General features: G+C 40.3%; 1 protein-coding gene across 1 annotated transcript in view; it reads left to right on the top strand.

The window, feature by feature from the left end:
* The first annotated feature begins 244 nt into the window (after positions 1–244).
* cadm2a (cell adhesion molecule 2a) overlaps positions 245–21,007 on the top strand; it is a 241,266-nt gene continuing 220,503 nt past the window's right edge. The window contains exon 1 of the mRNA XM_055148857.1: positions 245–617. Coding sequence (XP_055004832.1) covers positions 557–617 — 61 coding nt within the window. The 5' untranslated portion in view covers positions 245–556. The remainder of the gene's footprint in view (positions 618–21,007) is intronic.

The following is a 21,007-nucleotide window of genomic DNA, read 5'->3' as shown; positions in this document are numbered from 1 at the left end:
TTGTAAATCATCAAAATGTATTTTTAAAAAAGCAGCCAAATAAGGAAAGAATAATAATTTTATATTGAACTGTTCAAACGAGCGCAGAGTGACAATTTTTACAGTGCTCCGCAACTCCTCCTCGCGTCGCCCCGCCCCCCTTTGCCTATAGTCACTCTCATTGGTTGTCCCATTCTGTCAGTCAAATCCATTTGGGCGGGACTCAAACAATCGACTCGTGGTCGGTGCTCAGTGTGGACTGTACGCCACAGCCGACAGTGCAGCGGCAGCATCTATTCATCCATCCATTCAGGACCGTGCGTAACGGAGGACGTGCTGTTGACGAGGCTTTACTACTGCTATACTGCCCCGTCCCATCTACTCAACACGAACCTGCGTGACTATACTATCGCATTCCGTGTGGACATAAGCGACAAAAGCATCATAACGGGGCCGTGAAGTCAGGCAAAGAAGTCCATCTGGATAGCTACAACAAAGCGGTCCGGTTCGGGAACCAGCGAGGGGAAAGAAGAAATCAGAAGTGCGGAGGAGAGAGGACGAGAGGAAGGAAGACAGGATGAACCTCAAGAGTCATTTGCTTTTTACCTTCTACACTGTTTACGTGCTCCTGGTGAAAGGTGAGTGCACGGAGTCGGCTTAATGCATGTGTTGTTGTTGTGTTCAGCAGGGCGGGAATACGGGTCAGCTCTTGCGGTCACTGGCGCTTATTCTTACGCACAGGTGTGTCAGGTCCATTACGCTCAGTTGAAGTGATGCGTGGATGAACATAATTTTTCTCCTCTCACTAGTTCAAAACAACGTAAGCTTCATACAAATATTTATCTCTTTATGTTTTATATGTCCATGCAAACCAACGTATGCCATGGAGAAAGACACGCCTCAGGATGAAGTGAGGTGGGTGAGTCAGAAACCCACTAGGAACGTCTTTTAATGTTGCTGATTATGGATTATATTATTACACCAGAGTAAACCAATTTAATTATTTCTTTACACCTTTTTGACCATTTCAAAATTTACTCACTTTCTATATGTATTGTATCAAAACAAGACTATAACGTACGGAGCTATAATAGTGATTAAAGCGCCCATTCCACCTGCTTTCTGGCTCCCAGCGTGCAGTGGGTTTTGTTGATGTATACAGGCTATAAATCATTGTGGTTGCCATGTCTTGGAGGTAATTGTCAGCTCAGATTGGTTGGAAGCCAGCACGTAGCTCAGAACTGTAAACACACAAGTGACATGACATTGTTAGGGGCAAGGTCAAGGAAAGCCACATGATTTAGTACTTCCTTTTATCCCCTTACACAAATACATAGTGGCGTGTGCTGAATGGCCGTGGATTTCACCTGTTCTGTACACTATGTGCATGACTATTGGGAATGTGGGCTCATGCATTAGGAATAGTCACTAATGAAAGCTTAGGTTCGTAGACTGACTGATCATTAAAAACGTCTTTCCAACCAGGGGTCTATTTTCAGTACAGCGTAGCAAACTTCAAACAAAAGCAAACACGCTCCAGCTTTAGCCGACCCCCTCTACTCCTGCCTCTCCTCCTCCAAAGTGCCCATCAGTGGGTTGCCGATTTAGTCATTTCAAAGTACACTTAAACATGGTGTTGAATTTTTATTTTTAATGATGGTGGTTTTCACATTCCCCAGGCATCAAAGGCCAGAGCGAGAAGCATCTTAGCCACTTTCACTATTTATGTCATTTTTGTTTTGGTTTAGATCCCTGCTTTTAACAGTGTATTTCTTATTAAGCGGCTGAATTACAATCCATGCAAAACTGCTAAAAACAAGACAGTTCAATTATCATTAAAAAGACAGAATTGATTGTCTCAGCTCTGACTGTGGTGTTCCACACAAGTGAATGAGGAATCCCAAATGGGGGATCATTTGCACTGCGTTCCCTTGATCATTTGTTGTTATCTGTCTCAAGTGGATGTGTGTGTTTGTGTAAAAGTGCTTGCCTAATAAGCAGACATGATTAAGATGATTCTTGACTTAATGATTGGGGATGAGGATGGGGATTCTTAAGATATGAAACCAGTACAACAGGAGTGTATTACTGAGGCTTTTTAGACATTCAGTCTGGATTGGAGTCGGCGTGAACTCACTGACCATCTGTTTTTTAACTGTCATCAACATAATATCCAAAGATATGTGGACATTTGGTGTTTTTATACATGAATGATAAATCTTAACTGCTAGGGCTGATAATGACTAAATCCTACAGTGGTTGCTTGTCTGTTAAAATCTCTGTTGTTTACTTTAAGGTTCATAGTTGCTGTAAGCTGTAACTCCTGTGTATGAAGTGTATCAACAAATGAAGTGCTTTTGATTATTGACATTCCTGCAAAAGTATGTTCTGTAGTGGTTATTACTCATATTGGCCACTGTCCAGGGTGGAAGGCTTGTAGTTAATAGGTCATTTTCAAGTTAAATTGAACGCACAATAATACACATCAATTCAAATAAAATAACTGAAATATTTGGTGCATATTACATCTGTTAAAAATGTCACCTTGGTTACCACCTGAAAACATCTGCGGCCTTGCCCCCTGTGTGTCCAAAACCTTTGCAAAAACATAGACCAGCCCACAACATGCGTGTCTTCTTCTTCCTCTTTACCACACACTGTCCGATCTGTTATCAGTCTCGATTGCTTTCTACCTGAAGAGGATAATGTTAGGGTGCTTGATTTGAACAGTCATCTCGCGGTGCAAGACCTATTATTGTATAGGTTCCACACAGCAGGCAGGTCGTCCTCCCCCTGAATCAAGTCTATCCCATGCTTGCTGTTTAGTAAATGACAGCTGTTGTGGCCCCGGTGGCCCTTTGCCAGCTGGCTACAGGAGATCCAGAAATACTCCATCAGACCTGCAAACATGTTGTGATGGGAGCTAGTTGTTTATCCCGGCAGATCAGGTTGTTAACATATTATTGGGTCTTGTGTTTGCTCGTCGCCAAAGCAGCAGAAAAAAAAAAATGGTTATGCAAATGGGGCGGTTACGTAAGACCTGCAGGCAGAGGGGCAAATAGAAGCTTACACAGAGAGAGAAGAGTCAGAGAATAGACTGATGTAAGAGTAATGTAGGAGGAGAGGTGTGGAGGAGGAACGTTCAGCCAATCTCCACCAAAGTGTCCGATATGTTGTTATGGATGAGGGTTTATCTGCACTGCTTCGCTGGCTTCCTGTTGTCTTTGTTGCTGGCGGAGTTTGTGAACTGTGATCTGGCAGGCCTAAACCAGACCACCCGCCGCGACATGTGTTTATCCCTGCAGTGAGTCCGAGCCGAGGAAGGCTGACCCTCCATCCATCTATTCTTCGTTGTTTCTTCCTTTTTCTGACCCATCTTCTCGTCTTGTGCTCAATCTAACATTCTAGTTCTACCGCTACTCCTTCAAAATTTCTACTACTGCTGCTGATACTAGAAGTGCTGTTTTTATTATGTTACAATGAATATTGAATAAGTTGTCCATATTTTAAAATGAAAATGTAAAAATATGTCAAAGTACAGCTATATCAATCTAATCTAGTATGTCAAGAGATTGTTTTCCTCTGACGTAGTTTGAAATATTCAGAATTGTCAGATGATGGATGGATTAAACTGTATGTAACCAAATTTTATCATGTATAGCAAGTGGAGGAAAAAAAATTATTTTTCTTTTTTTCTTTCGACTTATCCCTGCAGGGAGCGAGAGCCACTGACCCTCCATCCATCTCTACTTCCGCTCTCCTCTTCTCCTCCTCTTTCCTCCTCATCCTCCCATCCTGGTGTGGAGCTTTGTAGCACAGCAGCGTGGGAAAGCTTCTGATAACAAGCCGCCTTGTGTGTGCGAGTGTATGTGTGTGTGTTTGCACAGCTACTGATTACACTGAGAAACAAGATGTACTCTCTATCTGGCCCTCTGCTTCTCTCTCGCTCGTATGTGTGTGTTCATTTTCATGGGCATGCTTTGATGGCTACAACATGTGAGGTGTTGAGCTACTCTGCCTTATACCCAAACCATGAATCTTCAATGTGCTACAGCCTCGGTGGAGCATCACACACGCAGCTCAGTGGATCCACCGCCAGCCCTGCCAAGGGATTTCCCACCATCAAAGCAGCTCTTTTGTTAGTCCAGGTGTTAAAAAGTTGGAGTAGGAAAGAGGAGGAGCAGAATCGGACCGAGCTATAGGGGGAGACATGTCTTTTGATGGAACGTCTGATACGACTCTGTTGCACTATTTCTTTGTACAGTAATGCATTAGACAGATCATATGCCATGACTAATTCAATGTATTTCAAGATCTTCCGGCTATGGCTCCTTTTATATTGGTATCTGGAATGAGAAAGGTGGAGGATAGGAGTGTGCAAAAATATAGACATATCAATATATTGTGATTAGGGGTGTAAGAAAAAATCGATAGAGTCATATATTGTGATACTTCATTACATAATTCTTGAATCGACTGAAAATGGATACGAATCGATTTTTAAAATAATATATTTCATTTCAATATTTCTTATTTATATTCACTGTTCTCATGAAAAAAAAAAAAATTATATATATATATATATATATATAACAAATATATATATATAATATATATATATATATATATATATATATATATATATATATATATATATATACATATATATACATATATATATATTTTTCATACAATTGTGTTTTCTTGAAGGTGTATTATTAGAAGTAATTATTGATAAATTGCAATATATCATCATTGTTTTAGTGTCGGGATATATTGTGATATATTGAATCATGACATGCAAATCATGATATGTATCGTATCGTATCGTCAGACTGAAGGCAATGCACACCCCTAAGTGTGATACTAAATCTGGTGATACCGTATCTTTATTGTTGGCTTCTGTATCAATATATCGCAAGAGTGTTTTTTTGATATCTTTTAGCATTTTTTTTTCTAAACCACACTACAAGAAATCTTGTTTATGTATCGTGAGCCATAAACTGTGTACCCTATCGAGGGACCCTGTGATTCTCAGCCTTAGTGGAGAAGTGTATCTCTATATATTTTTTATGATTTTAGCCAACAAAATATCAACGATTACATAAGAGAAACAAGCACTGATTGAGAAACTCATTAAAAAATGTATTCCACTGGTCCTGTGAGTTACCCCGATGAGTGATTGTGAAGATAGTGATTCTTTGGATGCACTATAGCCTGTTGCAGAAGCCTTGGTGAAATATTGGGAGTTTTATCTTCTCACAGAAAAGGATACACCCACTCTTAATGATACAGCACAGACCGAGAGAGCTGCCAGATTTTGCTTTTATTTCACCAGTCAAAGAAATGACAAAGAGATTATAAGCAGAGCAAAATGGCCTCCTCCTTACTCATAGTGTAATGTTTAGAAAGCATGGCCAAGTCTGAAATATGCCTAAAAGCTATCTGTCTTCAATGCGTCTGTGTCTAGATAAACAACAAGCAATAGTATCAGCTGATAAAAAGAACAGAAATGACGAGGTTTGCATCAAGAGTCTGACTGTCACTATTAGAGATCGACCGATTTGTTTTTTTTGTTTTGTTTTGCATGGCTGGTGCTGATTATTTAGAATCCAGAGCAACCGATGGCCAATAAGCTCTGCTGATATTTTTGGGCCGATATATATAGGACAGATTATTTTCCCCAAATGATCTGATTTTAATTTACTGCAAACTCACCATCACCCGTAAGAGATATTGGCCTGTGCTGAGGATGTAGGGCAGATACACCAATATTTGGACTTTAAAAAAAATCTCTAATCACCAGTCAGGGAAGTTAGTAGTTAGGTGATATATTATGTCATCAGGGCTGTCAACTTTTCACAAAGCCTTGGTGGGGCCCTGGCCTGGTTTGGCCTATATGCTTCTGTTACGGATGTGCAATTCCAAAAGCTCCAAATGACTGTGAAATATGTGTAACGACTAAAGAGCTTTCAGAACAAAAGTGCAGCACAACCACTGTATTCATAAAATCATAAACAAATACCCAGGCCTGGCTATGGCCAATCTTACAGAGACGTAATAAATTATAAAAATCAAATGCAGGCTCACGGTACGAACAAGGCTAGGCGCATAGCTGCAGACAGACAATTAGCACCTAAATAGACCTCTCAGTAGGTGATGACAGCATGCTAACTCAGCTAGCATCTCAGCTAACAGAACAGTTGGAAAGGTGGTAGTTGTTAGTGAGGAGACTTGGCACACTAGTTCTTTAACTTCATCTGCCAATATTATTTTAGGCTTAAACAAACATTGGTAAACTGAAGTCTTGTGTTTCTTGCTTGTCTGTGTGATGTCTGTATTAGCATGGAATTGCAAAGGATTAGCAACAGGCTAATCTGAAGCCCCAGTCTTTGACAAGCCATGTGTCACTAATCTCAAACAGTGGAATAAAGAATAGTCCCCAAGTCGTACACACACAAGCACCTTTGGATTTAAACTGCCTACACAAAAGTTGGATTTTTTCTCGCACATGAGGAAGAAAAAAAAAAATCACAGCTTTCATTATAGGATGAAGACTACTGTGTGAACTGTGGAACATACGGTTGACCCGTAGACTGTATACATAAATGGACATATTAGTAGCTAACTACTAGCTCCTCCGACTCCAGCTCCAATTCACTTTGTCTTGAAAAACGATCACCTTTATCTGTAACTGCTGGTGTCACACTTCTCATTTTGGTCTTAAAATGTTCTTATTAACCTGCTCTACATGAACCTGGTGTTTTTATTTGGATATTTTGTCCGAAAATCAATTCTGTTTCCAATATGGAACTTGCCTCCAAATTCGCCCCATAACTGGTGGCCTCCATGAGCTTCATTTGACTGGAGTCGAACATGAATGTGGCCTAGGCTGTTTAAAGTCAGAAAATGTCAAAAGAAAATATAAAATTTCTCACATAAAATTCAACTTCCTCTGCTATTGTTACAACTAGTATGATCTTTTTTCCCATTATTACTAGCCTTGCCTCCACTAATCGGTTACTGGTTTTAATAGACTTACTAGAGTCAGTTATAATAATTAGGCTACTGCTCTGTTACTGTACTCTAAGACTCACATAACAATTAGCATGTTATCCTCTTCTCCGACAAAGTTAAACATTCCACCTACAGAGAATTAAAACATGGGGAACCTTTGGTCAAACTGATTCCCTCTCACAGGAAACAATGACAACAACGTCCCTTAAAGCGATCACAACATCACCACTCAAATGCAGTCCTTCAAGCAAGAGCGCAAATAAAACACTACTGTCAGCGTAACAAGGGCTTTGAGCTGAACTTCCACTCCTCTACATCATCCTCCGCCTTAACCACTCTTACTGAGATAATGTTCTTTTCATGTTATGTGCCCTTTCATCTGACAGCTCCTTTTCATAGCAGTCCCTCAGGTCTGGCGTGCTGAGAATTGCCCGCACAAGTACAGTAATCGTCCTCCACAACACAGATAGAGATAGGCGCTTCCCTGTTGCTTTCTCTGCTCCCCTTCTGCCCCCAACTCTGCTTTTGTCGTACACCTGCTAGAGTGGTGAATACAGTCACTCAGCAAACACGGCCTCTCTGATAGGATTTGCTCAAGTCGAAGTCAAGTGGGAATTTGCACATACAGGCAGAACACAATGAATGACAAAGTTGGTTCAAAGTTAAAGTTATATATGTACTACAGGATAAAATCGTGTTTCACTTTACAAGTTGTACAGACATTTTTATGGGGAAAAAAAAAGTTTAGACTGAAGGAAGATAACATTGAAAGCTATTTAATAAGACATAGTATAATAAAATCAATGAAGATCAATCCGTATGATGAAAACTTGATTGAAAACTTGATGTCACGCACCCTTGCTTATTTGTGTTCAAACCAGCCAGTGTGCAATTTGTGTTGGCCCCAGAACATAATAAATGGGTAGAACAGCGGCATCTGGCATGCATATCGACCACTGCATACTTGGAATCAGATTTGAGTGAATAAAAAATGTGGCCTATTTGTAATACAGTACACATTTTGCAGTTATCATTGTAATAGGGATTCACAGCGTTAAGAAGAATACTATTAATAAAAAGACATGTATTCTTCCAACCTGATGTATATAAAGAACAAAAATATTGGACACCACTGGTTTGGTACATCAACATTGGATAAGCAGTTACCTCACTTAACCCGGACTTTTTTGATCCTGTCTTGGTCCACATGCGTTCGCCTATCAAATCACAGCAGACAGGAAGACCAAATCCAAGGGGAATATGTTGGAAAAAAGTTGAAACGCATGTCAGAATATTTCAGGTGAAGAAAAACAGAATGAGGACGACAGGCGGATGTGCCTACGAAGACTGGTATAAAGTTTTAGTCTGAAAAATCCCCCTCTCTTTCTGCACAGATGAGTTCATAAATACCAGATATTACTTAGTGTAATTTGTATAATCAGTGTATATTCCCTTTAGATAATTTATAATGGCTACTTGTACATTTCTCACAGCCTTAATTTACTTCAAAAACTAGCTCTAAAAATACATGATTTGAGATGCATATTTAACAGCTTTTAGATATACGGCCTAATTGCTTAACTTGTTCAAAGACAATAACAGTATAGAATTATTGCACGTTGCTAATTGAAAAGTGGGATTTACCGCTTCCACAAATACATCGCCATGCACTTGTTTAGCGGAGCAGTCTCAAAGGAAGCCCAGAAGTAGCTAAAGCTAATTGAAATATAATTCCCCAAAGATACATGTTTGGTGTTAATTGACTTGGTGTGCGTGCTGGTGCTGGTGTATATGCAGACTTTGGGAATGTGTAATTATAAAGAGGGCTTATGTTGTTCAATGGCCAGAAGATGCTTTGGAGTTCCTTGTCTAATCATTAGCTGGAGGGGTTTCTTCTACACATCTTAATTCGGACTTTGAAAGCTATTACACAGTGAGACGAGGGGCATGAGGCTTCAAATACAACTGAAATTAACAAATGGAATGATTCAATTCAGCAGGTGGAAGTAACCACTCTATTATACTTTATTTTTTATAATGTATTTAGTGTATTTTACCAAGGCTACTGCTGCTTTCGTTCGTGTTGTCCTTGCGATGTTTTTATGTGGCTTGAATAACCAGATATTCTGTTTTATAATTTGTTGTAGTATATTAGGAATAGTCAATGTCATTTAAATTTAGAAGGTTTTAGTAATTATGCTATGACTACTACCTGCCACAACTATTACAAATGATGTTACTTCTGCTACAACTACAACTATTACTACTACAGCTACAACAACTACAATGGGTGAACAGTATACCAAGCCTACATCTCAAATTCGATTTTATTAGGGATGTAACGATATCCTAATCTCTCGGTACGATATTATCACGATATGCATCTCACGGTACAATATTTATTGCGATATTTTGGAGATGCTAATAAAATTGCAGATAGGAAACTTTTTTTAGCCATTTTCTTTAGAAAGCTCATACTTTGATTGAGTGAGTAACAGAAGCCTTGTAAGAATGCTGTAACCTCCTCAAAAACATACCCGGGGTTGTGTTTTGTCTCATTCACACATGTTTGATCCTAATTAATCCTTTCTTATTTGTCTTTCTACATCTCCTAAGCTCAAAATGCTCTGTTCCACCTTGTTGTGTATGAAGCGATAGTTTTCAAATTAATATCTACCTTTTACCTTTTGTTTGGTAGAGATTGGCAATTCTAGGGCTGAAATCATCCAAATGCAGTGAAAGTGTATAGATGGGTTTCCTGTTCACAAACTTTTGGAGATGCGCACGCAGCCGGAGAGCAAGACATGCTAAGCGGCTAAGTGGTTAACATTACAGGTCCTGCTGGAGCTCTGTACTGTGTTTGATTAAAACCGGTTTTCTAGTCAGCTGGCTTTTGTAGACTTTTGTGTGGTTTGTGTACTCTTGCTGACACCCTTTAGAACAACATATCATGTTGTTTTTAGATCTTAATTGTTTAATATGCTCTCATAATAACATTATATTATGTAGCCACATGTAGATCTATAATGTATAGAGTTTAAAACACAGTGGAGCACTTCCTGTACCACCACATGACATCACAAGGTTGAACAGAGTGTTGACTGTTTGAGAGAAGAACACAGCGTAAATACGCAGGGTTTGTGTGTTAAAGTAAATGAAACAAAACATAACTCTGAATTACTGATACCATTTCACCAGAACAGGATATTGTCACAGGAATCAGATCACAATTATTTTTCTATTATCAAATTATCCCGCCCTACTTAAGAGTATTTATATGTACTTCATATTTGTTTACCTCTACACATTTTACTCGCTGGCACTGATTGTTGTTCCTCAGTCTAAGTCCAAGCACTTGTGTTGTTTCGGCTGTTATTCATTCGCCTCAGTGGTTATGGTCTGAACAATAGGAGACTGAATGGAAGAAAGTGCAGCTTATTATTGGTCTTTGAGTTGAAATATAGATGCTTTGTGCGTGTTACCTGAGAAAACGCCTATGTGCTTTAAAGACCGTCATTAAGTGATTACTTTGGAGAGGTGGAGGTGTGGAATTTCATCTGCTGGTCTAAATGTTTTACACCAACACAGAGGCCAGTGTGTTTCCAGTGAACAGCAATATAGTTGTTGATTTTTACTGGCTGTGAAGTCTGGTGATGTAGTGAACATTAACATTAAAGGTGCAATATGGAGGGGCCATCAAATGCTTTTCTCCATGGAAGTGTTATTGCTTTGTCTGGAATGCGTCACAGTATGATATTGTATGGTATTGTCAGATCAGCGAAGAGGCAGCCTCACTCACAGTCAGAATGCCTGTTTTTCAAGGTATTTTGGAGCTTTAAAACATAAGGTAGAGCTATTTAATGTCATACTGTGGAACATTCCTGGCAAAACAATGATATAAACAGCCATAGAAGCAAGCAGGTGACGCACTCTCCACCCCAAAAGTTACACAATGCACCTTTAAGAACACAGAAAGGTGAATCTAGTAGTGACAGTGATAAAACACATTGTGTCTTCATCATGCACCTGTTAACGTGTGAAAATATTTTGTCTTCAAAGTACAGTCTTCATTTGTTTATGTACATAAATAATGCATAGGAGCCCAATCAAACAGAGCCGCTCTACTGTAGCAACAAATAGGACAATGTGCAATACAATGTGATTTGAGTTGCTGCATTTATTTAGAGAATAGTGTGTCCTCTGTAAAGAAAAAAATATCCTGTCTTTTTTTTTTTTTTTATCGAAAAAAAACCCCCAAAACTTGTATCTCTACAAACAAGATGTGATGTTTTGACGTTGCATGGGATTTTTGCAATAATGCTCTTATTAATGAACAGAATCCTACTTTGTAAACATAAATTTTGAGCAAAAAAATATTGATTAGATTTGCGAATATTTGCAATTGTACCTTAAAGGGACTGTATTATACAATAAATTTTCTGATCTAATCAAAAACTTACCTGCAGTTGCATTTTGCTTCATTAACATATGTTTAAGACACAAACCCTGCATATTTAGGCTGAGTTCTGTGCGCTGTTCCACCTTGTGATGTCATGTGGTAATGCAGGAAGTGCTCCAATGTGTTTTTAAACTCCATACACTGCCACTATCTATACTATTTTGATCATTTCAGCTCTGGAACTGGCAATCTCTACTGAACAAAATGTAAAAAACTATAGCTTCATGACGTCATAAGGTGGAAAAGAACATTTTGAGCTTTGGAGATGTAGACAGACTAATATAAAGGGTTTCTCAAACATGTGTGAATGAAACAAAACACAGCTCCAGGAATGTTTTTGATGATGTAATGACTATACAACATTGCTTAAAGTTCAAGAATCAATGTTGTGTAATATATAGGTCATTTAAAATTATTGTATGTATTTAGTGCAGAAGATAATCCTCAAATCTTTTTAATTAAAAAATCTGCCACAGAATACATTTTTATTTGATCAACACCGGTATTGAATGACTCCAAATTGAAAGGCCATAATCCCCTAATATTGCTCGTGGCTTATATCTTGTTCATGACTCTCGAGCCTGTTGTATTGAGGGGTGAAAGATGGAGTCAAGTGTGACAATTTCTAACAGCTAAAACCCAAATGAAGTGAGACCCTTTGGCTGGGGCGAGCGCGTGGTGGCATACATAACACGCCTTAGGGATTTGGTCTTCCTTACACCCATTGTGCTGTGTGTGTGTTCAATCTGGTAAACCCACACAGCCCCCCTGCCATCTGTCTCCGCTCGCCACATTGCAAATCTATTATATGCCCCACAACATTATTCCCCCCTCCTAAGTGGTACACACCCTGAGCTCTGTCGCGGTGCCTGCCCCAAACAGTGGAGCGGTGACAATCTGCTAGCGAGCAAGCGAGCGAGCACACATCTTTGTTGACTATTCGGCATTGTGTTTTTCAGCCTGGGTTTAATACATATTTTCATGCTCCATTTGCATATTTTGTAAGTTTGTGTTTAGCATTGGAGGTTGGAGTCTTTACAAGGCTGTTAGCTCGCTCCTGCTGCTTCCTGTGTGGGATTTCTCTCTGATATTTGCTACGGGCCTCCCCTGAATTGACACTGGACGTTTTAATAATTCTTCCAACATTATTAACTTTAGCGTTTTTTGGCAGGGAGATTTAACACGCGCACCCGGCATGAAACTGGGGAAGGGCTGGCTGGCTGGTTTTATAGCTCACTCATCTCCACTTCTAATCAAAAGGCTTCCCCTTCCCCACAACCTCCTGCTGAGGAAACAAAGAACTTATTATGGTTTTAAATGGTCTCCAATTACGGCTAATTTCACTGCCTGTCTTAAAGCTATTTGCTTTTCTCTCACTTCTCTCCGGATGGGTAGAGCAAGTATTGTGATTTTGCAAAAAACAAAACAAAAAAACAAAAAAAACAACAGTCATTCTGTATAAATGTGCATTCTCTCTCTCCCTTTCTCTCTCTCTCTCTCTCTCTCTCTCTTATTAGCTTATAGCACTTAAGTGGAACAAGTACAAATGAAAGAGTGTTACTACTACTAACAATTCATCAATCCCCAACAAATTAACCAATACTCCAGCTGGGACTCTTGCTGATCTGACAATACTGTGACTAATTACAATGGCATTACCTCCAAGACCATTTTTCACTCTGACAAATATATCATGTGTATGTACATGTATGTGATCTGTGTGTTTTTTCCTTTTGAGTGCAGCATTTGTAGTGAATTTTAGCAAAAACTGCAGACTATGGAGTTTGACACAGGTGCTCTCTCTCTCTGTTCTCTCTTCTCTTTCTCTCTTCTGTCTTCCTCTATGAATTTTCTCTGTCTCATCCCCTGCACTACCCCCATGCTCTCGCTCTTTGCCCTCTCGCCCTTTGTCTTCTCTCTTCCCCTCCCTTTCTCTTCTCTCTCTCCCTCTCTGCTCCTTCTGTCTCACTACCTCTCCTTCTCACCCCTTCTGCTCTCTGTCTCTCTCCATCTATGTCTCTCCCTCTCTTACCCTCGCTCACACCCTCTGTCTCTCTCCCCTTCTCTGCTCCCTCTCCTTTTCTCCCTCTCTGCTCCATCTGTTTTACTCCCTCTGCTTCTCTCCCCCTCTCTGCGCCCTCTCTCCCCTTCGCTCCTCCCTCTGTCTCTCTCTCTCTCTGCTCCTTCTCTCTCTCTCTCTCTCTAAGCTCCCTCTGTCTCTCGCTCTCTCTCTCTCTCTCTCTCTCCCTCTCTGCTCCTTTTGTCTCTCTCCCTCTCTGCTCCCGCTGTCTCTCTCTCTCTCTCTCCTTCTCTGCTCCTTCTGTCTCTCTCCCTCTCTGCTCCCGCTGTCTCTCTCCCTCTCTCTCCCCTTCTCTGCTCCTCGATCTCTCCCTTTCTCTGCTCCTTCTGTCTTTCCTTCTCTCTCTCCCAATCTGTTTCTCTCCTTCTCTGCTCCCTCTGTCTCACTCCCCTTCTCTGCTCCCTCCATCTCTCCCCCTCTCTCTCTCTCTGTCTCTCTCCCTCTTTGCTCCTTCTCTCTCTCTCTCGCTCTCCCCGCTCCCTCTGTCTCTCGCTCTCTCTCTCTCCTTCTCTGCTCCCTTTGTCTCTCTTCCTGTCCTTCCTCTGTCTCTCTCGCTCTCTTCTTCTCTGCTCCTTCTGTCTCTCTCTCTCCCTCCCTCTCTCCCCCTCTGTCCTTCCTCTGTCTCTCTCGCTCTCTTCTTCTCTGCTCCTTCTGTCTCTCTCTCTCCCTCCCTCTCTCCCCCTCTGTACTTCCTCTGTCTCTCTCCCTCTCTCTCCCCCCTTCTCTGCTACTTCTGTCTTTCCTTCTCTCTCTCTGTCTCTCTCCTTCTCTGCTCTCTCTGTCTCTCCCCTTCTCTGCTCCCTCCATCTCTCCCCCCCTCTCTCTCTCTGTCTCTCTCCCTCTTTGCTCCTTCTCTCTCTCTCTCTCCCCGCTCCTTCTCTGCTCCCTTTGTCTCTCTTCCTGTCCTTCCTGTCTCTCTCGCTCTCTTCTTCTCTGCTCCTTCTGTCTCTCTCTCTCCCTCCCTCTCTCCCCCTCTGTACTTCCTTTGTCTCTCTCCCTCTCTCTCCCCTTCTCTGCTACTTCTGTCTTTCCTTCTCTCTCTCTGTCTCTCTCCTTCTCTGCTCTCTCTGTCTCTCTCCTTCTCTGCTCTCTCTGTCTCTCTCCCTCTCTGACCTCCTCTCTCCCTCTCTGCTCCCTCTAGCTCTCTCCCCCTCTTTCTCCCCTTCTCTGCTCCCACTGTCTGTCTCCATCTCTGCTCCCTCCGTCTCTCTCCATCTCTCTCCTCTCTCCCCTCTTCTCTGCTCCCTCTGTCTCTTTCTCCCTTTCTCTGCTCCTTCTGTCTGTCTCCCTCTCTCTCTTTCCCTGTCTCTCTCCCCCTCTGCTCCCTCAGTCTCCCCCCTTCCCTGCTCCCTCCGTCTCTCTCCTTCTCTCTCTCTCCTCCTCTGTGCTGGTGCCTGTCCTCTTATCAGACTTAACTCACTTCCTCCTTTATCATCCTCATTAGTGTTTGTCTCACACTGAACTCAATTACTCACTCCATCACTCTCCTCCTTTCCAGAAGTCAAAAGCCGTCACTGGCCTGGCTCACTCAAAAATTCCCCTGTGGTTGGAATCGGTAAACATCATTAATGAGCGTGGAGTGCCAAAAATGTGTATGGATCGTGAGATGGTTTAGTCCATGTTAGAGGGGTTGATATGAAAAAAGAATCACCATCTTCATCTAACTCATAAAAGCAGTCAAGTTTCTTCCTCCAAAGGCTGAATTCTGCTTCAAATCACATGTTTTGACTGATGGAGGATTGGCAGTGGACAACTTCAAGTCCCGGGCGTATTTAAGAATGAACAATATTTAGGTTCTCATAATGTTATCCCTGATTTAAGGAGCTAATTGATTAACATTAGAGCCAACTTTGATATCCTTATTCAAGCAGCTAATTATGAGGAATGTACTGATCCATTCTCTGTAACAAAACGAGACTATTTAGCCCGTATGCTAACTGCTTTATGTGTATCCAGTAGAAATGGAGCGGCTAATGCTAATCTGTGCTAATCCGCTGAGAGGCCCCTCGACATCCTACTGCTCTGCTTCACGTTGGACTGGGGCAGAACGAGTAGGAGCACGGTGCACGGACACAGATTTTTGGAGAATATTAAAAGCACAAGCGCTCTTAGCCACAAATCCTCGCTCGCTCTTTCCATTGACTGCAGTCCAGACATGAGTTATTACAGAGCAGATAGAGCCAGAATCTCCAGGCTTGCCTGTAATAATGAGACCATGTTAAGCACAGTTGCATTGAGCTGGTAAATGGCAGCCAGCTCTCCAGGACTAAGCACTGATCCTAAAGCCCTTGTCATAATGCACTGGTCGCCCTAATCCTGACCTTATTAAAAGTGAGCCTCAGACCGAAAAATAAGCCATCTTTAAACTGTAGCCCTTCTTATATTGGTGCTCCTAGATCACCATCAGGGTGTGAGCCATGGGTGACCTTCACATGCAATAATCCCACCATGACCTATAACCCCCATAGGAATTACTGTATGATGCTAAGCCAGGGGGCTGCAGACACAGTGGCAACACTCTTCAGTTTAAGAGAAGATACATGAGAAATCATTTCAAATATAGTTAGGTTTAATTATGAACTGAAGTAACAGCATCAGGTCAAGTCTGATCAAATACCACTAATACCACATTTAGATCAATTTTAATCAACTTGTATGCATCATTGTCATTTTGCCATATAGGCCTATGGTATGATTTTTGTTAAGTATATACAATATTACAATATATTATTGTCATGGGATTTGTGTTCTGTTTTGGCAATTTTGCCATTATGTACCACTATGGGCCTATAACTGCACCTACATCCTCCTTATGTTTGCACAATTTTAATTGCATCTTCCTAAGGGGGCGTTAGAGCTGATCAAGTCCTTATCGTATTCCAAGGAAACGGCAAATTTCATATTCCTCCCATAATATGTAAATCACAATGTCATCAAAAACGCCTGGTTCGTTTTACTAACACGCTTCCATCTCGTCAAGAAAATCCTATTTTCCAAAGCTGATAAAAATGTATGACTTTTTACATTACTCAACATAATAAGCTTGACTTACCGAGCTAGTTATATCGATTTAAACATATGGAAGATAAAAGAAAGCACCAACATCCAGCACGAGGCATCAAAGTGCACAAGTTTGTGCTGTGTCTTTGTTTTCCAGTACTGGACTGTTGTAACATCTCAGGCTGTAAATACTTCATTTTCTCATTTCTGTGTAATTAAATCTTTACATATACCAGAGAGACGACTGCAGTTGCACGTTCTGCCTTTATCCATTGCCAGCTTGATTTGCAAACCTAATGGCATAATCCCCCAAGTCTCAGCAGTTTTCCTGATATCCAGTGGGCTCTTGTCATTCAAAGGCGATCCTCCATGATAGGATAGACTTTCAGAGGGAAAAGGAGACAGCACAACGCCCCAGGACATGGCACTAGAGAAGCCATAAGAAGAAAGCTGCACCCTGAGTGACAAGGATTGTACTCCCTTACGAACACCACACCGGAAAAAATGAATGATGCTGGTAAAGATGTGTGTAAGAAATGAAAAACGATTTTACATAATTATTTTAGGGCTGATTTGTAGAACGTTTTTGTTCTGCAAATCATTTTTCACTACTATTTTTGTGAAGATTTACTGGTCTTTAGAGAACCATAAATATGGCATTTCACTAGACATCTGTATTTATTTTATTACCATACACTTGGTTACATAATTTCATCATTTAGTTTTTCCGTCTACCTCCGGGTATATGAGACTGTAACCACAAAAACATTTACCCAGTGTGTAAGAACGTAGAGTTGAAACATTGAGGAATTTGATCTGGTGCACACTGCAATTTGGGGCTGAAAAAGATTATCACTGACTACATTTGAAGGGAAAAATAGGGAAATAAACAGCACAGGCAGGGAGAAAAAACATAGACAGAAAAAGAACGTCAGCCAAGCGTGAGATATTCAGGAAATGAGCCCTGACACAGCTTCAGTCTCCAACACAACAGCTTTTACAACAGAGAGTAGTGCACCATCGTGTCGTCTGGACCTATGTATTATGCATGAAGAAACTCACAGATAAGCGGGTGCAAAAAGGACAGGGCATCTATAAGGTGGAGCTTCTCATCTGTAAGAGTGTTCCATTATCGTAAGACCAATTTGGATCATATTAATAGCTTTGTTAATTATAAAAAAATAAATAAATTTAAAAAAAAATTATAGTGTGCAGTAATATTGTCACTTTGCAGAAATGTCTAACTTGTTTTAATTAAAAATGTTTGAAACTTGATAGCGATTTCAATGCCATTCTGAAAACAAAAGCACTATTCATAAATCAATGAATCAATAGAATGTAATAATACCCTGTGGCATAACACTTCACCAGGTATCAAGGCCATTCTAAAAATATTGAGGAGTCCAGTTTTTGTCCCTTTATGTTTCATCATTTTTGATAACTATGAAAGCTCCATTGTTTGTTTTCAGAAGTAGAGATGCACCGATCCAGCTTTGTCAGTTCCAGTACCAGTAATATTGATACTACCAGATATTGACTGATACCAGTGTGTGGACTGAAAATGGCACCAAGTTAACTTATAGCATAAGAGACCTTTTTTTTTTCTTCTGCCATTGTTATTTATCCTTTAAATGACTATAGAACAGCTTCCTATGAATAAAAGTTCAAGCATTGTGAGACCTTCTGGGCCAAAATCAGCCTGTAAATAGTTTTATTACATCAAATTTAAGACTCAACGAGGATTGAACTGAATCGACTGAATCGATATCATGGAATCGATACCTGATCCAGCAAATTTTTCAGTATTGGCGCTGATAGTCAAAGCCAGTATCGTATCAGTGCATCTCTGTTTGGAAGAGTTGTGACTGTAATTAGTAAAACAGGCGTCATATCGTTGGCATCACGATGCAGACAGTCTGTGTCGCTTTGAACCCTCTCCACAGAGCATCTGCATTGACTGACGTGCACCTCCGAAATTTTGTAACCACTCTACATACATTTTTGGTACTCCGCTTTCCCGCTTCATTTTGTATACACAAGGTGATGGCGGCAGTGTGCATTGAGTCGACGCAGAACTATAATTCGGCTATTAGTTGTTAGGATAATGTTCTTTCCAAAAAACTTCTTGGATGTGATGTTTTCTCTGCATTGCTCTACATTTACACCTACTACCATAGTCAATCACATATGGCCTTGCTCAGCATTGTGTATAATAATTATCACAACATTAAAATGCACAATGCACATCACTTTTTCCTCCCCTTTTATTACTTCGTCTCCATCTTTTCCTGGCTCTCACAACCCGACCTGAACGTTGGCTTTCTCTTTTACCCTGACACCTCACTCCTGAGCATCACCCGGGGCTTTTATCTTGGCGGGGTGCTTCCTTTATGAGAATACTCCAATTGGCAGACAAGCGCCCTTGTCAGACACCATTCATTGCACTTGCATGGATATGAAAAGTGTTTTAACAAGCACCGCCGAGTGTTGCCACGCTGCACAAATTGCACACCAATGCAACTGCTGATTCTAGGGCCGATGAAAGAGAGCTTATATATTGGTACGTTTGTGTGCGCGCTTTTCACATGTTAGGGATTAATGGCAGGTACAGTCTCATGGTCTAAAAGCAGGCCACATTGGTACTGTATTAGCTGTGTTTTAAATATATTAGGTTAAGGCTGTTACTGTCCTGTCAATCAATTTGCTGACAAAAAAGGTGGTGTGGCAAAATCTCTCCAAACAATTATGTGTCAGACGTATTTGACCTAAACTCACTCCATTTACAAGATTACAACTGCTGGGGAGTTCTTGCAAAAACTACTATTTATGCAGACAAAAGTACTAAAAGTAATTATTTAAAAACTTCTGTATCATGAGTTTCATCTGCCTTTTTACATATAAATACCAAAAAAATACCAAATCTTTAGCTAATTCACAAAATTCTTTCTGCTGTTATCCCATATAAATCTTTATAATCAAAACAAAATTATTGATTGATTGAATTTTGGTCAAGTAAAACACAACTGTCTGAACTAAAAGCTTATAGTTCTAATTTGTATTAAGTTCAGATTTTTGATGGACCTTCTTGAGAGTCATTTTCAAAATCTATATGGTTGTCCCAATCACTTATATTTGACTATTATTATGGTTTACTTAAAATACTAAAAACTTGGAGAGCTCTTTAAGGTTAGTCACCTCAACGAAGATCCAGACCTGGACTACAATTTGGAGTTGACCAACACTTAAAAATGATCTATATTAAAAACAAACATCTCATTAGTAATTACTGAAACATTTTTATTTCATATGGGTTAGAAGGATTACACAGCTGCTTGTGCGTTCTACAAAATGAATACACTCCAGTTAGCATTGGAAATCTCCAGTCCCAATGGCATAATCACTTTTTAATTCATAAAATTATCAATACAAACTTAAAAATTCCAGTTCCAAATACACTCCTCAACTAATCGCGTCTTCTTTGGCCCATTTCTAACATTTCATAGAACAGGGCAAAATGAATGTAGTTTTCCAGTGCAGATGGTTTTATGGTCAGCAGTGAAGTTCAGAATACCACACAGACTGGGAACCTAAATGTCAAACACTTAACAGGGGCAAAGGTCATTGGAGCACCATGTTCCGCCTTTTGGCTATTTTTGCTCTGGCTCGTCCAAATATACGAGAGGAATTTTGAGGAAACTCTATCCTAAAGATATTTGAACTCTGCCACAAATTGTTTGAATGCGATACTATAGTAAATGTTCCTTTAGCTGTAATACCCCACAGTATAGGACATAAAGTGTGTCTTTTTAACGTCACCTCCAGAAAGTTCGACATTGTTGCTTTAATGTATATTTTACTCTGCTGTCTAACTTTTCTCAAATTAGGCTTTCATATTCCCTTGCACAATGACACACTAGTCAGTAGGATGGTGTCTCCAAAACTATATAAAAGGTTTGCTTTATAGACCATGACATATCATTTCCCCTGCTCAGGCGGAAACGCTCACTGCTCAGTTTCCATTCGAAGGCTTTGGGTCCTCGCTGATGAAACTGTTACACTGTTACAAGCACATTTCTCACATATTCACACTGTCCTTAGCCTTTTCCTCTCTCTCTAAATGATACGAGACTTTAGGGTTATTCTGGAGCAAGGGCACAAAGGCAAAGGTGCATAAGATGACAGTTAGTATGCCACAGTTGTCCAAAGCTCTTGATTCACTCCTCATATAGGAATTTACCTGCTTTGTCTCATGGGAAATGTAGTTTATTAGCTTATTCTGATCCAGAGGTTACCAGTAAGCAACAACAGGCCATCACCTAACACATACCAGTTTTTGGCATATGGGCCTATCTATATTTCTCTTCTAATTGTTTTCAGTGATTTCTTAAAATGTCCTATATTACACAAAATGGACGGTACGATATTTATTGTGATATCGTGGGAAAGCTCACGATATGGTGGAGAGGCTCACG

Source organism: Boleophthalmus pectinirostris, unplaced genomic scaffold (assembly GCF_026225935.1).
Source record: "Boleophthalmus pectinirostris isolate CB_2022bp ecotype Guang Dong unplaced genomic scaffold, ASM2622593v1 HiC_scaffold_12, whole genome shotgun sequence".
NCBI lineage: Eukaryota > Metazoa > Chordata > Actinopteri > Gobiiformes > Gobiidae > Boleophthalmus > Boleophthalmus pectinirostris.
The sequence above is the reverse complement of the archived record's forward strand: the minus strand, read 5'-3'. Positions and strand labels throughout refer to the sequence as shown.